This window comes from Thamnophis elegans, chromosome 16 (genome assembly GCF_009769535.1).
Source record: "Thamnophis elegans isolate rThaEle1 chromosome 16, rThaEle1.pri, whole genome shotgun sequence".
In the NCBI taxonomy this organism is placed as follows: domain Eukaryota; kingdom Metazoa; phylum Chordata; class Lepidosauria; order Squamata; family Colubridae; genus Thamnophis; species Thamnophis elegans.
In genome coordinates, this window is record NC_045556.1 from 25,663,148 (window position 1) to 25,682,565 (window position 19,418).

A 19,418-nucleotide genomic window follows, 5' to 3' on the forward strand; every position below is an offset into this window, starting at 1 on the left:
AAATGACTACATATCAATGGGGACAGTAGGACAGGGACGATGGGCACATTGGTGCGCTTATGCACACTCCCTTAGGGAGCTCTTAGGAAAAGGATATAAAGGATGTTATATATGGAACTAATAGAAAAGATATATGAAACAATAGATATAGTTATATAAGATTTATATGTACAGACAAAGGAAACACAATGGATACGTAAAAGATATAAAATGTGTTGCAAATATAATATGATTGTATAAACAACAACAACAAAAGGGAAACGTGTGAGGTCCACGGTTGACAGTTTAAAGTTAAAGATATGGGGGTTTGAGGAACTAACAACGGAATCAGGTAGAGTATTCCAGGCATTGACCACTTGATTGCTGAAGTTGCATTTTCTGCAATCAAGTTTGGAGCGGTTTACATTAACTTTGGATCTATTGTGAGCTCATGTATTGTTGCTGTTGATGCTGAAGTAGTCATTGACAGGTAGGACATTGTAGCAGATCATTTTGTGTAATTGGGGATACCATCATTGTGATTATCTTAGTAAGGGAGTATATTGAAACAAAAGTCAATCATGCTGGAAAAGGGTTTTTTTATTTGTAGTCTATAAATTGAGTTTAAACTGTTGCAGAAGATATCAAGGCAGTTGTTGAGTCTAGTGTTGTTAATTACTAGTTGATCTAGTTCCAGATTAGTAACAGCATTGTACAAGGTTGCGTGTATGAGTTCAGATGTACATTCATTTATGGTCCAATTAATAAGAGGTAGATTGAGGTCTCTAAGAAAGATAGGAGGGTGTGGGCAGGAGGCTGCCCACGTTAGTAGTGAGGTTAGGCTGCCCACGTTAGTAGTGAGGTTAGCTTGTTCACATGTTTGAGGTCATAATCAGGGGCTCTGTAACATAAGAAGCAAAATGTGGTATTTAATGACAGCTTGCAGACAATGGTCTCAGGAAGAGCAAGTTCCTATGTAACTTGGATATTTTTTAGATTTAGAGACTTTTTATAGACGATAGCAACACCACCCCCTCTACGATTTTCACGATCGGACCAGTAAACATGATAGTGCAATGACTCCTCTCCTAACTTGAGAAAGTAAAGACTCTTAAGTAATAATATATCCCACATGGTTATCATAAACATCCCCCCCAGAGATGTTGGGACCTTCAGTCTCCTGGTGCCAGGAAACCAGTTGTAAAGTTGTAAAACTCAGTTGTTACAGATGTAACTAATGATTTAACTCCGAGGCTCCCCAACTCCCATTTGAATGGCAGTATCACTTTTAGGGATCTGACAGATAGTCTCTTACTGTGGTAATGGAGTCTGGGAGGGATGTATTCAACCACGTCTCGTAGACAAATATAATATTGAATAAAGCCATATTTAGTAAGAGAAGGCATTTTGTTTGCAAGTCTTCTTGCGTTAAGTAGCTTGCATTTGAGATCTATAGTGGTGGGTCTTGAGAAAGTAAGGGGCGTGTATACCTAGTTTTGGATGGTGGGGGTTGTTGAAATGTGGGCTGTAGGACTTATTTTTGATACACTCAGCTTGGTAGTCAATGTATAAATTAGTCTCTCCTAGATCTTGACGTCTTTTAAGTTCTGTGCAGAGTTCATGGGAGAGTTCACAGCAAAGTGCCCTTTTGTTCCCCACTCCTTGGTGCCGGCAAGTTGCCAAGCTGAAGCTGATGGTTTGATAAGGCTGCCTCCCCTTGACAGGGACATTAGTCCTGCAAAACAAATGGAAAGACACAACATAAAAGAGAAACAAGGTAGAAATACAGTTAGAGTATGGTGCTATTTTGGTTTGTTAGGATACTGGTTGTGGAAATGTTTGAGAAGTTTGGCCTCTTTTAATGTGCTTAAGGTCCACCCATTCAGTTTCTGAAGGAAGGAAGTCCTTCCACGTTACCAAATACTGACGTTTTCCTTGGTGTCTATGGGAGTCTAAGATATTCTTAATTTCAAAATGCGGGGGTGGTTAGGGCAGCTCAGGCATGGGTGCAAAGTCTCATCCTTAGTCATTTTGAAAGGGGTGAATCTGGTGCTGCTATGTTATTATAGCAGCACCAGCTGTAGCAGAGTTATTATAGGCCACCTCAGCAAACAGGAAGAGGTCTGTCCAATTGTGCTGTTGGTAATTTATGTAGCAACTCAGGTACTGTTCTAGGTCCTCATTTCTAGTATGTTCACACCATCCATTTATTTGAGGATGATGACTGGAACTGAGCCCTTGGGATGTCAGATTTTAACTACCAAATGACAGGCAGGCAGCAAAAGGAGCCTGCAGTACAGTTGGAAGGGCTCATCTCCTAACTTAAGAAAGTGAAGACTCTTGAAACGGAGTATTTCAAAAGGAACCTTTTATTAAGAAGCATGGAAACTGTTGAAATCAAAGCAACGTCTGAATCCTCTTACGCAATGCAAGTAGAATTAAAGCAGTAGAGACCCCTCCCATTTGTTAGAATGCAGATTCTATCCAATACACAGGTGTGAAGATGTTTCCTTTATCAACTGCCCTAAGAGCCGAATAAACATACATTCCCATGGCTATCTTCCATTACACAGTAAAGTGCTATGTCCCAGATGGCCATCATAAACATTCCTCCAAAAGATGATGGGATCTCAGGCATTTCGGCATCAGGAAACCAGTTGTAAAATATCAGTTGTCACAGGCACTGCCAATAAATTGACTCCAAGGGCCCCCTCCTCCCAATTGAATGGCAGTATCACTTTTAGGGATCTGACAACTGCATTCTGACCACTGCACCACCACAGCTCTTAAAATCGGTTTTCCACTGTTTACTTGTTTCCACCTAGTTTATCTTGCCAAGTCCAAATATGACACAAGAATGTGGTTTTGATGGGACCCCCTTATTTCATAGGAAAAGCAACATACTGTATGTCAAGAATAAACTTGCTTGTAGAAAAATGCATCAACCTGATGGCAACACAAATGTTGAAATTATGTGAATCAAAGGATGAATTAACTAACTTGCTAGGATTTTGCTGCAGATTATGAAACAAGTCAGAAGTGGTATGATGCCATGTTTGTGATGGGACCAGACCCAAGGTGCAGATTATGCAGAGAGGCCTCAGAGGGAGGGCCTTCTCTGTAGCTGCTCCGGCCCTGTGGAACGATCTACCCATAGAGATCCAGACCCTTCCCACTCTCTCGGCCTTCCGAAAAGCCACTAAAACCTAGCTATTCCGGCAGGCCTGGGGCTGTTGACTTCATGAATGAGGTCCAGCCCCACCTAGACTGAATGTATGGTGTGTTGTTTTTAAATTTGTTTCTCTTTTTCTATTTTTAACTCTTATCTTTTATCTTGTTTTTGTAAGCCGCCCAGAGTTCTACGGGATTGGGCGGCATATAAATTTATTAAATTACTAATTGCTAAATAATCCAACATATAATGGCAAGGTTTAAGATGCAGGTAGGAACAGCATACACTGAAAAACACAACCAAGTAGCTGTGGCATTGGGTATGGGAATATCTGTACAGAATAGAGGTTGGACTCTCTTAAGTCTGTATGAGAAAAATTGCAGAAGGTTGTAGGAAAAAAGAGGGCTAAGATCCAGTGGGGCTTGATCCTGATAGACAGGCAGGTATCAACCAACCAAGCAGAAGCCAACCAAGCAGAAGACAGCGGGGGTGATAGATGTAGAAATGTCAAATGACAGCAGCATCAGAAAAGAGGAGGATGAGAAACTGGAGAAGGACCAGGGCGTGAAGAAGGGACTGGAGAGAAAGTGGAAAGTCAAGGCCAAAGTGAATGGTAAGAGCACTCGGGGCTGTGACCTCTAAGCTGGGAGAGGGACTCCAACAGATCCCAGGAATCTCACAAACCTCCAGATGAGTGCAGTGCCAGGAATAGCTAAGATTCTGCATAGAACCCTGAAACTCCCTGGCCTCTGTAGAGGACCCAAGATTGAGAAAGGCACAGACCACCCATAAGGCCGAGAAGGGACCTTAAAAAAAAGTACAATAAATTGTATTCAAAAGATACAAGTGGGCTTGGGGATCTGATACCTTGAACTTGATCATGACTAACAGAAGAATTGATTGAAGATATTAAAATGATGGAAACTTTGAGTGCAAGTCAGCACACATTTTTAGAATCCTTGATTTTAACAAATAATCTCTGTATTTCTTTATTTTAAAAAAACAGTCAAGTGCAAACAAAGAGCAACAAAGATGACTAGGGGGCTAGATGCTAAAACATATGAAAAATGGTTTCAGGAATTGGGTACATCTAGTGTAGTGAAAAAGAGATTCAGGGGTGACAGGATAGCAGTGTTCCAATATTTCAGGGGCTGCCACAAAGAAGAGGGGATCAACCTCTTCTCCAAAGCACCAGAAGGCAGAATGAGAAGCAATGGATGGAAGCTACTCAAGGAGAGAAGCAACCTAAAACTAAGGCAAAACTTCCTGACAATGAGAACAATTAACCAGTGGCTTCCCTCCAGAATATGTGGGTGCTCCATCACTTGAGGTTTTAAAGATGAGATTGGATAACAATTTGTCCAGAATGATATAGGGGCTTGGACTATATAGGATACAGGAGGTTGGACTAGAAGACCTCCAAAGTCCCTTCCAACCCTGTTATTCTATTCTGAACCAAGAATTGTAGGAAAGCAGATTTTGATAAACTACAATTAGTAACTAAGGTGTCATGGAAATAAAAGCTTGAAAGCTAAAGTGGAATTTCTTGAAAAGGCAAAAAAAAAGTAAAATCTAAAGAAATAGACATAGCAATAGAACTTAGACTTAGATACTGCTTCACAGTGCTTTACATCCCTCTCTAAGTGGGTTACAGAGTCAGCATCTTGTCCCCAATAATCTGGGTCCTCATTTTTGAACAGGCAGCTCCCAAGAGGAGCTGTAACTGAAGGACAAAAAAGGACTACAAAAAATGAAAAGAGGGACACATAACTAAGGCAGAATATCAGCAGATAGCCCAAATCTGCAAAGATGGAGTCAGGAAAGCAAAGGCTCAGATAACAAAAAAAAGTATTTTTCAACATATAAATAACAAGGAAAAATGCCAAGGAAATAGTCGGTCCACTAAAGAGAGAAGATGGCAAGGAAGTAACAGGCAGTAGAAAGGAAGTAGAGCTGCTTAACTCATTCTTTGCATTGGTCTTCATGCAAAACAAAACTATAGCCCAATCTATCAAAAACATAGCTGTAAAAGACAGACTAGAAACAAAAGTTAAAATAAGCCAAAAAATGGTAAGATAACACCTGTCTGATCTTGATGAATACAAATCACCAGGACCTGATGGAATACATCCCAGAGTTCAAAAGGAGCTGGCAGATGTCCTCTCAGAAATGTAGCACATCTTTCAAAAATCCTGGAGCACCAGGGAACTACCAGAGGACTGGAAAAGAGCTGATGTGGTTCCCATCTTCAAAAAAGGGAATAAAACAGACCCAGGAAACTGCAGACCAATCAGCCTAACATCAATACCTGGGAAGATACTGGAAAGGATAATAAAAAACAGATCTGCCAACGAGTAAAGTAATAACTAGAAGTCAGCATGGGTTTGTTAAAAACAGATCATGCCAAACCAATCTTCTTTCATTCCTCAACATAGTGACTAAATTAGTAGACTAGCAAAATACTGTGAACATAATATACTTAGACTTCAGCAAGGCATTTGGCAAAATAGACCACAACCTACTTATTGGTAAGATAGAAAAAAGTGGGATAGATAGCATCACCATCAGATGGAATTGTAACTGGCTGACAAACCATACTCAATGAGTAGTCTGTAATGGGTCTACGTCTACATGGAGGGAAGTAAGCAGTGGGGTACTACAAGGTTCTGTCTTAGGCCAAATACTCTTCAATATCTTCATAAAAGATTTAAATGAAGGAATAGAAGGGGAACTCATTAAATTTGCAGACAACACTAAGCTGGCAAGGATAGCCAACAACCCAGAAGACAAGCTCAGGATACAAAAAGATCTTGACAGACTTGAACAATGGGCCCTATCCAACAAAATGAAGTTTAATGTGGAGAAAAGCAAAGTTTTACACTTAGGCAGGAAAAACCAAAGGTACAAGTACAAATTAGATAAACTCTGGGTCAAAAACAGTTACTGTGAGAGGGACCTTAGCATTTTAGTGAATGATCACTTAAACATGAGCCAGCAGTGTGCAGCAGCAGCCAAAAAAGCAAAATCATGTGGAATATTAGTACTGCTTTACAAAACCTTAGTAGGATCACACCTGGAATACTGCATCTAGTTTTGGTCATCACATTACAAAAAAGATGTTGAAAATTGGGAAAAAGTGCAGAGAAGAGCAGCTAAGATTAATAACAACCTGGAGACTAAAATGTATGAAGAAGAGGAACTTATGGCTAGTCTACAGAAAAGAAGGACTAGTGATGACATGAATAATCCTCATATGGACCCCTATTATTGAGCTGAGCCACAACAGAGGTGGGTTGCTAATCTTCACAATAGATGATGGAGGGTCCCTGGAACCAAAGGAGTCAAACAACCAAACTGTGCAGGTATTCAATCTATTGATAGCAATTTTGGATTCTCCATCTCCAGAGCGTTTTAAGAAAAGGTTGGGCAGACACTTGATGAGGATGACTTGATTGGTTTGTTGACTATTGCAGAGGATTAAGCGAGATGATTCTTGTGGCTGCTGGTTCGGCCTGAATCGGCTTGGATCAGTCGAACCAGTAATAGCGGTGGCGGGAGGCTCTGCCTACACAGCTGGACACTTCTGCGCATTTGCAGAAGCATCGCAAGTGTGCGCAGGAACGTGCCTGAACCGGTAGTAAAAAGATTAGCAACTGAAAAGCTAGAGATCAGACTAAGTGATGTAGAAAGAGAGAGCAGTGGAATACTAAGATGGGAGATGGACAGGTCTGAATTTTTTTTAAGATTTCAAAACATAGAAGAAGAAAAAGGAGAGGACTTAGTTCAGATAATTTCAAATATTTTGATAGATGTTCTGGGGATGTCCCAGGACCAAATAAAAGAAACAATTGATGAGACTTTTAGAGTATACACAAGATATGCAATGAGAAATGCTCTTCCAAGGGAAGTACATGTAAGATTTACTAAGAAAACAATTAAATCACAAATCTTACAGAAAATGAGAGATAGAAAATTAGAATATAAAGGTAAGGAGATTGTAGTACTCAAACAAATTCCAAGAGAGGTGAGAGAGAGGAGAAGAGAATATCAATTTCTGACCAAAGTATTGATAAAAAAAGGTGTTAACTACAGATGGCTCATACCGGAAGGTTTACTATGTACTTGGCAAGGACAAAGATACAGGATAGATACAACTGAGAAGGCAGAAGCTTTCTACGAAGAATACTTTAGAGAAACGGGGGAGAAAGCAGGGAAAGACGATGCAGTGATACAAATACTGGAACCACCTGCAACCGCGACCGAAAAAATAGAAGGAGCAGTAGGTGGAAGTGAGAAAGAAGGGGAGACAGGGAATGGGAGCCGCAAAGAAAAACGAGAACCTAGATCTACTAGAGCGATAAATCCTGTATATAAAGTATAAACATGGAAGAAAGAAAAATGATCACAATTAACATTAATGGACTTAATTCGGTAACTAAAAGGAAGAAAGTATTCCATAAATTAGAGAAATTACAACTTGACATAATTTGTCTGCAAGAAGTACATATTCAAAAGAAATATGAACATTTACTAACTCAACCAAAGCTTGGGAAAATGTTTTCATCATTGGCAAATTGCAAGAAAAGAGGAGTGGTCTTTTATATTAAAGGCAACATCCCAACAAAAGTAGTCTACGCAGAGGAAGAGGGAAGAATTTTGATGGTGGAAATTATGGATACCAAAAAGACACTCCTAATTGGAATCTACGCCCCCAATGAAAAACAAGATGAATTTTACAAAAAAACTACACAAAAAAGTTTTGGAACTAGACTATGCTGATATTTGTATGATGGGAGACTTTAATGGCATTGTGAATCAAAATATGGACTATAAAACACATAAAACAAAAAAATTAAATAGGAAGCTTCTGCCGAAATCTTTTTTTAGGATGACAGATGAACTAAATCTAAAAGATATATGGAGAGAAAGAAATGCTAAAAAAGAACAATATACCTTTTACTCAAATAGACATTCTTCATTCTCTAGAATAGACATGATATGGGTCTCAGCGGAGTTGAGCTCCAACATAAAAGAAATTGAGATTGAAGCAAGTACCTGGGCGGACCACAATCCAATTTTAACTAAATGGAAAGGCCAAAGGGCAAGATCTAGATGGACACTAAATAACACTATATTGAAAAAAAAAGAGTTTGTACAAAAAATGGAAAAAGAGCTAGTCCTCTTCCTTAAAGAAAATAGGAAAGAAGATACGTCGTTGCAGAATCTCTGGGATACAATGAAGGCTGTTATCAGAGGTTTGACAATAGATTACACAAGGAAGAGAAACTCAAAGAAAAGACAAATGCATAAAGCTCTAGACAATGACTATAAAATACTTGAAAGAGATCTACAGAGAGCACCACAAAAAAAAAGATGTTAAAATAAAAATGGACATAATTAAACACAAAATGGACCTATTAGAAAAGGAAGAACTGGCACAAAAAATTAGAGGTGCCAAACAGAATTATTTTGAAAATGCGAACAAACCAGGCAGGTGGTTGGCATATAAGTTGAAAAAAGAGAGAGAAACAAAGAAAATACTTCAACTAAGAGATAAACAAGGAGAAATCCAGTATGGAAATACCGGGAAAAAAAATATTATACACGACTACTACGTTAAACTCTATGAACAAGAGAAGGTGGAGGAGGGACGAGTCAAAAAGTATCTACAAGATGCCAATCTCCCCCAGGTACCAGATGAAACTAGAACAATGTTAGAAAGTAAAATAACAATGATGGAGCTAACAGAGGCACTTAAAAAACAAAATAATGGGAAAGCCCCAGGACCAGATGGCCTACCCGTGGAATTCTACAGAACATTTGAAGAAATATTGACCCTCCCACTCCTACAAGTCATGAATGAAGTGATCACTGAGAACCAAATACCGAAGTCATGGTCAGAAGCGTATATCACATTACTACCCAAGGAAGAGACTGATTTAACACAAATCAAGAATTATAGACCAATTTCTTTATTAAATTCAGATTACAAGCTATTTGCATCTATACTAGCTGAGAGACTTAAAAAATACTTAAATGGCTTCATCCATTCAGATCAAAATGGCTTTTTACCTAAAAGACAAATCAAAGACAATATGAGAATAATTTTGAATACCTTGGAATACTATGAGGCCCACCCAGAAAAACAATTGGCACTGATGTTCCTCGATGCACAGAAGGCCTTTGATAATGTGAATTGGCAGTTTATGTTTTTGCAACTGGAGCAGATGAACTTTGGTAAGAAATTCACTCAAACTATATGAATGATATACCAGAAACAAGCAGCAAAGATAATGGTAAATGGAGAACTAACAGAACCGATTGAAATAAAGAGAGGTACAAGACAAGGCTGCCCACTATCACCGCTACTCTTTGTCCTAACACTAGAGGTCTTAAATAGAAAGATCAGAGAAGAAGAAGAAATAAGAGGAATGAAAATTAAGAGAGAAGAGTATAAATTGCAAGCGTTCGCAGACGACTTAGTTTTTATTCTTGAAGATCCATTAGAAACCGCACTCAAATTGTTAGAAAGAATAGAGGAATATGGAGAAGTAGCAGGCTTGAAAATAAACAAAGATAAAACAAAGATCATGACAAAGAATATCCCAGCTACACAAAAGGAACAGTTGTCAGAAATGTTGCAGATTCAAAACACAAGTAAGATTAAATATTTGGGAATACATCTATCACCTAGATGTAGCACTCTTAAAGAGGATAATTATACCAGATTAAAATGACAAATAGCAATCGATTTGGAGAAATGGGAAAACTTGCATTTATCAATGATGGGAAGAATTTCCACAATTAAAATGAACATTTTACCTAGAATTCTATATCTGTTCCAGACAATCCCAATCAGACTGGGTAAGGATTTTTTTCTAGATTTAAATAAAATAGTTTTGAAATTTATTTGGCAAGGGAAAAAAGCCAGAATAAAACTTAAATTACTACAAGATGCTAGATTAAGAGGAGGTTTTGGGTTACCCGATTGGGAGCTATACTATCAGGCAGCAAACCTGATGTGGATTAAGGAGTGGATATCATTAAAAAACTCTAGATTATTGAACGTAGAAGGTCACGATTTGCTGTTGGGATGGCATGCTTTCTTATGGTATAAGGGAACTAAACCACATGGTTATTTTAGAAGACATTATATAAGGGAGGCATTGTTGTTAAATTGGGAAAAGATTAAAAAATTACATTATTTAAAAATTCCAGTCTGGACATCAACAATTGAAGCATTTTCGTATCCGATAATACATAAAAAGGAACAAACAGTTAGATACACAGAATTATTGAATACAGAGGGTGAGCTCAAATCTAGCCAAGAGTTGAAGCAAGAAGGGATGGAAATGAACTGGTATTCATATGTACAGATACAATCTAGATATAATGAAGATAGAAAAACTAAAGGTCTCTATAATAAAATGACTGAGCTAGACAAAATTCTAACAGGTACTGATGAAAAAGTAATTTAAAAACTATATGGATATTTATTGGAGTTTAAATTGCATGAAGAACAAGTTAAAGAAACTATGATTGCTTGGGGAAAAATTTTTAAGTATGGGATTGATTTAGAGAATTGGCAGAAATTGTGATCTCAAAATTACAAAATGACAATGTCTACTGCATATAGAGAAAACTTGTATAAGATGTTTTACAGGTGGCATCTACCCCCGACCAGAATCGCAAGAATGTTCAAGAATAAATCAGAAAAGTGTTGGAAATGTCACCAGATACCTGGCTCATACTACCGCATGTGGTGGACTTGCACTGAAGCCAAAAGATACTGGACTAAAATCCACATGTGGTTGGAGAAAATGATACACAAACAAATAGACTTTAAACCAGAGGTCTTCTTATTGGGAATTTTACCAGAAACCTACAACAAAGACTTAAAATATTTGATTGTAAACGTGTTAACAGCAGCCAGAATTGTATTTGCAAAAAACTGGAAAAATGAAACAATACCAAAAGAGGAAGAAGTTATCCGAAAAATAATGGACTGTGCCGAAATGAGTAAATTGACATTTGAAATTAGAGAGCAAGAGGATGAACAATTTTATAAGATATGGGACTTGTTTTATCAATGGCTAAGGGGAAAAAAAAACAAAATTTTGGAAATGAAAAATGATACACTTATGCCTTAGTTGGAAAAAGTAAATGATGATATAATTATGCTGTGAAATAATTCAACAATGATATAAGGAAGTACTAATATAAGGTCTGGTGATATAATGTATAAGGTTAAGAACTTACTATAATGATATTTCGCTGCTGATAAGGCAATTCTAATAGGGGAACAAATGAAAACTGGTATATATAGGCAGTGATGCCTTGTTGAACAATGAAGGAATAAGATCTCTGTTTGAAGGTATGAAATGCAAGGTTAACAATGAATAGAAGTATACTCTCTGGGGGAAAACAATGCTAATGTTAACTGAATATATGTTGTAGAAGGAAAATGAGGCCTTTAGTTACATTAGAGGAAATATCTGAGATGGTAAACATTATTTGAAGATGTAGATGTTAAAACAACCGTAACCAAACGACATGCTGCATGTGATGATGGTTTTGGTTTTTTTTCTTCCCTTTTTTGGACTTTTTTTTTGTCCTTTTTGGCCTCCCCCCCTCCCCCCACTCTTTTTTTTTCTCTTGTTTTATTTTGTTTGTTTTTTGTTTTTTTAAACCCTAGCTTATTGTGGTGTTTATTAAATATATAACAGGGAGATACGGGATGTATAAACTTAGTAGGGATGCACCTGTGATCAAATGACATATTGTATGTGAAGATGGGTTTCCCCTCCCCCCCCCCTTTTTCCCCCCATCTTCTCCCTTTCCCATTGTTGTCTGTGTAATAAAAAAATTAAAAAAAAATTAAAAAAAAAAGATTAGCAACCCACCTCTGTTGTGGCTCAGCTCAATAATTCAAAGCACTCACAGTTTCCAGGAAAAGCTGTAAAAGCAGCATGTCTAACACTAAACTGACTTCTCTTCAAGAGTTTTCTGCAAGCTGTCATTCTTACTGGTTTCCCTCTCCCACCTCATCTTTTCTGCTCAGCCTTGCACTGACATGCCTCCTTTTTTTGTTCTTTCTCCTTGCTGCTTTTCTTGAATGAGCCAATGGCATTGCCTGTCACTCTTTTCTCACTGGTCCTGAAATACTTTCTCCCTCAGTCGCTGGTGCTCCAGGAAGCAAGGGCCAATAGTCAGATATCTGAAGAATATGAATGCAGAGAAGAGGAGAGACTCCTGTCAATAATCCTGCCCTGGGCCCTGAAGGGCTTCAAGTGGCAACTAGCATCTTAATTGCACCCAGAAGCCCAATGGAAGCAGCGTAGCTCATGTGAGTTGGATCCACAACTGTCCGCACCATTTTGGAGCAGCAACAGTTCCAAATGGCCTTCAAGGACAGCACATTGCAGGGATCCATTTGGGGGAGGGGAGATCAAGGCTTGAGTCACCCTGAGTAAGTCCTCCCAATTCAGGAAAGGCTGTGAGAACCCTCACCAGTATTGCAGGCAAACTCTGCCTAGTGCCAGGAGTTCAATCTTGACTCGTCCTTCCGTCCTTCCAAGGTCTGTAAAATGAGAACCCAGATTGTTGGGGGCTAGAGGCTAACATTTCCAAACAGCTCAGAGAGTGCCCTAAAGCACCGTGGAGCAGTATATAACTCTAAGTGCTCCTGCTCAAGGTTGCAATTGATGCACAACAGAAGCCCTCTTGCCCATCACTGCCACCTGTTCCTTGAACAGGTGCCATGAGTCCAGGAGGACCCCCATATCCTGCACAAGCTGTGTCTGGATCAAGAACTTAGAACGAATCAAGAATTCCAGATCCACGGGGCCTTAAAACCCAAAGCCACTTGGTCTTGCTAGGGTTGGGTCCTCCACGCACCAAGAAAGGATCTCAACAGCATCACTTGGTTGGCCAGGAATATAGACGTGTAACTAGCCTTTTCCAGCATATGGACAGTACTTATGTTTGTGCTGGCAGATGACGCCACCCAGTGGTTTAACTCTGGGGAGAAATAATGAAAATTGGGGTGGATGAAGAAGAGTTTTTCTAGGAATTTCTCTCCATTGTGCAAGGAGAGAAATGTGTTTGTTTTGCTGGTCTTTCAGTAGGCTAAAATTTGATTTTCTTGCTATTGATCAGGTTGCAGATTGGAGAAGCTGACCATGCAATCCTAACTGCAGTTTTAGCTCTTCAAGTGGAGCTTGTCAGGATTATTATGGTCAGGCAGTTTTTAGTTGGAAGAGTTTTGGGGGTCTTCTGGAATGTCTTTGACTCAGATATGGAAAACCTCATGCAGAATAATTGTGCCCATGTTTACTTTGACGTAGATCGCAGGGTCCCGTGTGACCTACTCTCAGGCAGATACGCATGGGATTACAACCAAGATATTTAAGCCTAAAAAGCAAGGCTGAAAGGAGGAATCCAACATGGTTGCAACTCTTGCAGTGGATGGGGCGGGAGAGGGGAGGTAAGAGAGCACTTCAGTCCCATTGTGGAAAGGAAAGGAAAGGAAAGGAAAGGGATTATGCCAGAGCTTCTACTGTCAAGAAATGTGAGCAGCCCTGATTTGGCAATTCAGAGGCAGGACTTCTCCATGCTCCGTCCTGGGCCCATTTCAAGCAGTGAAGCAGTTCTGCAAGTCTCTGTGAACAACAGTTGTGGGAAAGGTGCAGGGACCCTCGGACTCCAGCCGATGACCTACCTACCCATCCAGCTGGGTTGGGGATGGGTGGACAATCTGGAACACATTTACACACACACACACACACACACACACACACACAATCTCCACCACCACAAAAGGTCACAATTTGTGCTGTCTATATACCATATTATTTTTTCTTAAAGCAAAGAGTATGAAACAGAACTATAATACACAGAGACCTACAAACACACAGGTGAACATGCACTCTCTTCTTCTGCAGATTGTGTAACATTCTGCCTGTTGTAGATATTTTCTTAATATCCTTATCTTACTTCTGCAAATATACATCTACGCTTATTTATTATGGCATTGCTAGTCAAAAGGAAGGCTTTCTTCAGGTTTTTCCAGTTTGCTTCTTGAAAACTTGTGTTTCATCGCTCAGATAGCGGTCAGCACTGGCCTTTCAACCAGATGTTCACATCCCTTCGGAGCAGAACTTTCAGCGGAGGGAGGACCAGGGTTGCACAAGGAGCATGTAGTCCATTCCCCTAGAAAGTACCACAAGTTCACCACTGGCTGGAGTTACGTGTGTAAAGTGAGAGTTTTGTGCCTGTATCAATGCTGTTAAGCAACAGTGACTCGCTGGAAGGTTTGTAGCTCAGGGTTGACATGAGGGCTCCTTGGTGCTCTCTGGGCTTGCTTGTTTTCTTGCAGATGTGTTTCATTACCCTGACTAGGTAACATCCTCAGGGCTAGACCGAAAGCACCAAGGCAGCTGCAAGCTTACCCCTCTCCATAACTAGTGTATAAACCAGTGAAGTGAGCCTTAAATGAAGGAAAGGGGGGGGCACCCTGAAGGCACTAGGGCTGTTGATTGGCCTTGCCTTTTGGTGCATGCCTCCCCCTCTTCCTCCTCTTTCTCATCTTTTCCTTTCATTACCACCACCACCAACTCCTCCTCTCCTGGAGCTTTAAGCAGAACTTCCCATGACAGGCAAGCCATTTCCTGATATGAAGCCACTTAGTGTAATAATCAATTTTTATTCAGGAACTGGACAGAATTGAATTCACTTCCTAAATTGAGCCCTTTTCTCAGCTTAAAGTTCTTTCTCAGAAATGGTTGAATGGTTACAACAGACCTTCCTCCAGCTCTCAGCAATATATATTGGGAGGGAGTCTCCACCTTGTGACACACACACACCCATCTGAGACAGGAACTCCTTCCTCTTCTCTCTTCAGAACAGATAAGTTGTGGGTGCTCCATCACTGGAGGTTTTCAAGAAATGATAGAAGGTCTCTTGCTTGTGCAAGAGACTCCAGGGTCTCTTCCAGCTCTGTTATTCTGTTATTTCTAATAATAATGGCCTGGACCAAGGGGATTACGCCCATCCAACTGGAAGGGAGCGAGTATTATTAAGGGGGGTAGACCATAAAGGAGTCATTATGTGAAGTGGCATCACAGCATGAAATCAGCTGTTTTTGGCATCTAATAGACAAATCAGCTTACAGGTGTGTGTGTGTGTGTGTGTGTGTTTGTGTTTGTGTTTGTGTTTGTGTGTGTGTAAATGGAACTGTTTCTGCTTGTGGGTATTTTTATCCCATTCTCTCTATTTCTAGACAGTGGAAGCTCTGCCAATAACCGGGCTGGGGATTCTGCTTGGGGAACAGGACAGGTATGTTTTATTACAACCAAACAATCCAAAACATTATTTTTTAAAGCAAGACCATGTGAACATATCTTTCCCAAATTTATACTTTGGGACCCAAACCTTTCTCTCTCTAAACTTGGCTGTGCCACAAACGCTTCATTGGGCTTTTTTGTTCTTTAGGGACCAGCTGAAGCTCTTCCGGAAGGGCCAAAATATGAGCCCAGCTGACATGTACCGGTGGAAGCTCTCCTCCCATGAGCCCTGCAGTTCCACATGCACCACAGGTGAGCAGCTCCCCAAAGGGCTTGCAGGGGGGAAACCTCAGCCAGTCTGCTTGGGAAGGGAAACAGGCCCAGTTAGTCTTTTCCCCATGAAGGAGCCCGCAGCCCATCCTGCAGCTTTAGTTACACAGGCTTTCAAGGAGAGCCGATATGCCATGGCAGAATCCAAGCATGGAAGCAGCTACTTCTGCACAGGACAAAGGCAGGCAAAAGTTCTTGTAATCCTAGTGCCCAAGGAGGGACACGATCATATCTCCACAAAAAGCGAAGATGTGGCTAACAAAATCCACAGACTTCTACCCCTTTCTACTACTACATGTAGGAACGAATGACACAAAAAAATACTTGAAAACAATGTTGAGTGATTACAAGCAGTTGGCAAGAAAGTCAAGGACGTAGGTGGACAAATAGTTTTTTCACCTGCATTGCCAATGAAAGGACAACATCCAGTAAGAGAACAAAGAATTCTAGAAGTGAACCACTGGCTAAAGGGTTGGTGTTGCCCAAAAAACGTTGGATTCCTGGACCATGGTCCGTACTACCTCCAAGATGGGCTTCTGGCAAGGGATGGGCTGCACCTCACAAAAACTGGGAAGAATATTTTTGGAAAACGATTGGCTCAACTTATCAGGAGGTCTTTAAATTAAAATTGAGGGGTGGGAGGGTGACCAATCTCCAGAAGCTAATTCCAAACAAAAACCCCTAGAAAACAAGTAAAATAATGAGGTAAGGAGGGATGCGAAGGAAGGAACGCTCAAATACCAAATAGGAAGCATATCTAGAGTCAGGCATAAAAGTGTCCCAGAACAGTCTTTGTTCTGGAAATGGATCTAACCATCTGATCAGAAATAATTCACTGTACAAGGAGCAGGACTTGGGTCATGCTTACAGGCACTATTTTCTCTAGTTGCAGCAGCTTGAGAGAGTTTTATCAACTCTCTTAAGAGATGTTAGATTTACATTGTTTTCAGACAGAACAGAGGTCTGTGAATAATTCTGCAGACCAGAATTGGTGAATACAGAGTACAAGAGTACAAACCCAGCCTCAGAGTTGTTTTCAATGAAGAATTCCTGTTTCCTGTCATTAAGGACAGCCCACCTGAGTCAGGCGGAGACCCAGCCTGTTGTTGTGGAACTACTAGATACCTCAGGAGCAGGAAACAAGGCTCCCTCTTTCTGCCTTTTCTTTCCCTGCAACCGTTATTTAAAGGCACACAGCGTTTGCATTTCCTGCATCGGATGAGGAGAGCACCTCTTTCTCCTTCTGTCCTGGCCACTTTTTTACAGAGGCAAGATGGAGAGAGTTTTAACAAACTGCATCCCTGTTTGCTTTGGTAGCAGCAGCGCCTCAGATAGAAAGTCCAAACAGAGAGTGGTAAGGACAGAAGAAGCTTATATGAAGCTCGCTTCCCATTGGAGACAAACATCAGGCAGATGGAGACAAACACCAGGAATTTCCATAAGTGCTGGACAGAATATCTGTTCTTTATTTCAGTCTTTTGTAACATGCTCATTTTTAATGAATGAATTCCTGGGTCATTTCTTGAGAAGATTCTCTGTTAAGGAAAAGGGATTCAGAGTTGATCACCACTATTATCCACTCTTTAATCATGTTAGGTTATCTTTTTAAAGAACTGCCGGAGGTGGAGTGAATTTAATATAATAATAATATAATTTATTGTTAAGAGTTTGGGGTATAAAATACTGATGCGATTTTCCTTTAACTTATTTTCTTGGATAAAGTTGCCAAAAGTATCAAAAAAGGTGATTTTGCTCCCAAAAATTCCCATAACTGATATTAAAGGAAAAATGTTTCCTCATTGCACAGGCCATGCCCCTAAATTTCCCCAGATCTTCCCTATGTCTTCTATGCTCCCCATCCCAGGAAAATTTCTTGTGAATGCCTTGACAAATGATTTGGGAGAGAGGAATTCTTCGGGTCACTTTTTGACTCTGGCATTGGGCTGGACTGGTCCCTGCTGCGACGGTTTTCAGGGGTGGTTTGCCAGTGCCTGCTTCTATCTCCTCCACCTGGGGATGAGGTGAGGGGCTGGTCCAAGATTCCCCCAGTGGGCTCCATGCTCAATGCCCAAAACTGGCTCTTTTAAAAAACAATACAAGGTCCCCCCCCCCACCTCCCACTCCCAAAGTGAACAAATGAACACTCTCTTTCCCACTATCTCATCTTGGTGAATGAGCTCAGATTCCATCTTTGCTTTGCCGGGATTAGAGGGGCTGAGTGTAATTCACGCAAGGTGATAAAAGGAGACAGGAGGTGCCTTGACTTTTACCGATGCTTCAGTTCAGAGGGTGCAGTGGTGTTGGGAGGGGAGACTTCTGGATGGCATCTGTGCAGACAAACAGCTGTGGCAGTGAAAGTCTGATGGCTTTGGTCTTTCTGAATGCAGGAGTGATGTCCACCTATGCCATGTGTATCCGCTACGATGGCACTGAGGTGGAGGACCCTTTCTGTGATGCAGCCACGCGGCCTGAGCCCATCCACGAGTTCTGTGCGGGAAGAGAATGCCAACCCAGGTTTGCCTTCCTCGCTGCTTGGGGAACCAAAGCCCAGAAGCAGCTGGGCAGCTTTCATTCCCAGGAGTGCTCTTTCTGTGCTTAGAGTATTGCCAGGGTGCCTGATGCAGTGCCAGGCTTTGTGCCTGTTGCTCTCGTGAGAATCTAGAAATGGGCCATGGGCAGAAACGGTGGATGAGGGCAGAAGCTTTGGCTAGGGACCTCTTGGCAATAGAGGCAGGTCTCAGGGGGGAGGACACAGCCTGATTGGTGGCTAGGATAGACTTTCCTGCATCAAGGCAAGAGATTTTCCTTCTGGAGTATCAGGGGAGGCTCCGGGGTTGGACAGTCACAGCACCACCATGACACAGAGGGAGGGAGATTGGTTGATTATCATAGTCCATGACTGCAAAGCAAAGGTAATTAGAGAAATAAAATGCCATCCCAACTGTTCTTCATATGCCTTTAATTGTCTTAGCTGCTCTTTGCACTTTTTCCAACGTCTCAACATGTTTTTTGTAATGTGGTGACTAAAACTGTATTTGGTCATTCTTTGCTTTCCTGACCAGATTTGCATATTTGGGCTATCTGCTGATATTCTGCCTTAGTTATGTGTCCCACTTTCCATTTTTTGTACTTACCTTTTTGGCTTTCAGTTTTTATCAGAGAGATCTGGTTTTTTCTTGGATTTCCTGTTCTTCTTTTTCAGTGGTATTGTGCTGGTCTGGACACTGAGGTGGGCTGTGATTGGAGTCTAGTCAGAAGGCAGCTTTGGCATCTGTTAACCAAAACTCTGCACTTTGCAACAGAAGTATGCAAATCAGAATGCTGCCAGCATGCTCTAGAGTTGGAGGGCCAGAGTGTTTTTTTCAAAATGGCTTTTGACTTAAATGTTATTTGAGTTGACTTCACTTAAATGGGCCAAGATCCCTGAAGAATAGCAAAACCAAACCTGATCACAGTCCTGGTCATCCCCTAAGAGCCTGGCCTGGCTGTCCTCCCTCACTATTCCTCATCCTGAAACCCCACCTTGCCTTGGACAGGTGGGAGACCAGCAGCTGGAGCGAGTGCTCCAGGACCTGCGGAGAAGGCCACCAGTTCCGGATTGTCCGTTGCTGGAAGATGCTCTCACCGGGCCTAGACAGCTCTGTCTACAGCAA

General features: G+C 40.9%; 1 protein-coding gene across 5 annotated transcripts in view; it reads left to right on the forward strand.

Moving 5' to 3' along the window:
- The window catches only part of ADAMTSL2 (ADAMTS like 2), a 94,535-nt gene that overhangs the window by 51,700 nt on the left and 23,417 nt on the right, over nt 1-19,418 (forward strand). For all 5 annotated transcript variants that reach the window (XM_032232740.1, XM_032232739.1, XM_032232737.1 and 2 more), the window contains exons 12-14: nt 15,644-15,747; nt 18,153-18,279; nt 19,302-19,418. The exon at nt 19,302-19,418 is cut by the window's right edge and continues 97 nt beyond it. In XM_032232740.1, the coding sequence (XP_032088631.1) occupies nt 15,644-15,747; nt 18,153-18,279; nt 19,302-19,418 (348 nt within the window). The remainder of the gene's footprint in view (nt 1-15,643; nt 15,748-18,152; nt 18,280-19,301) is intronic.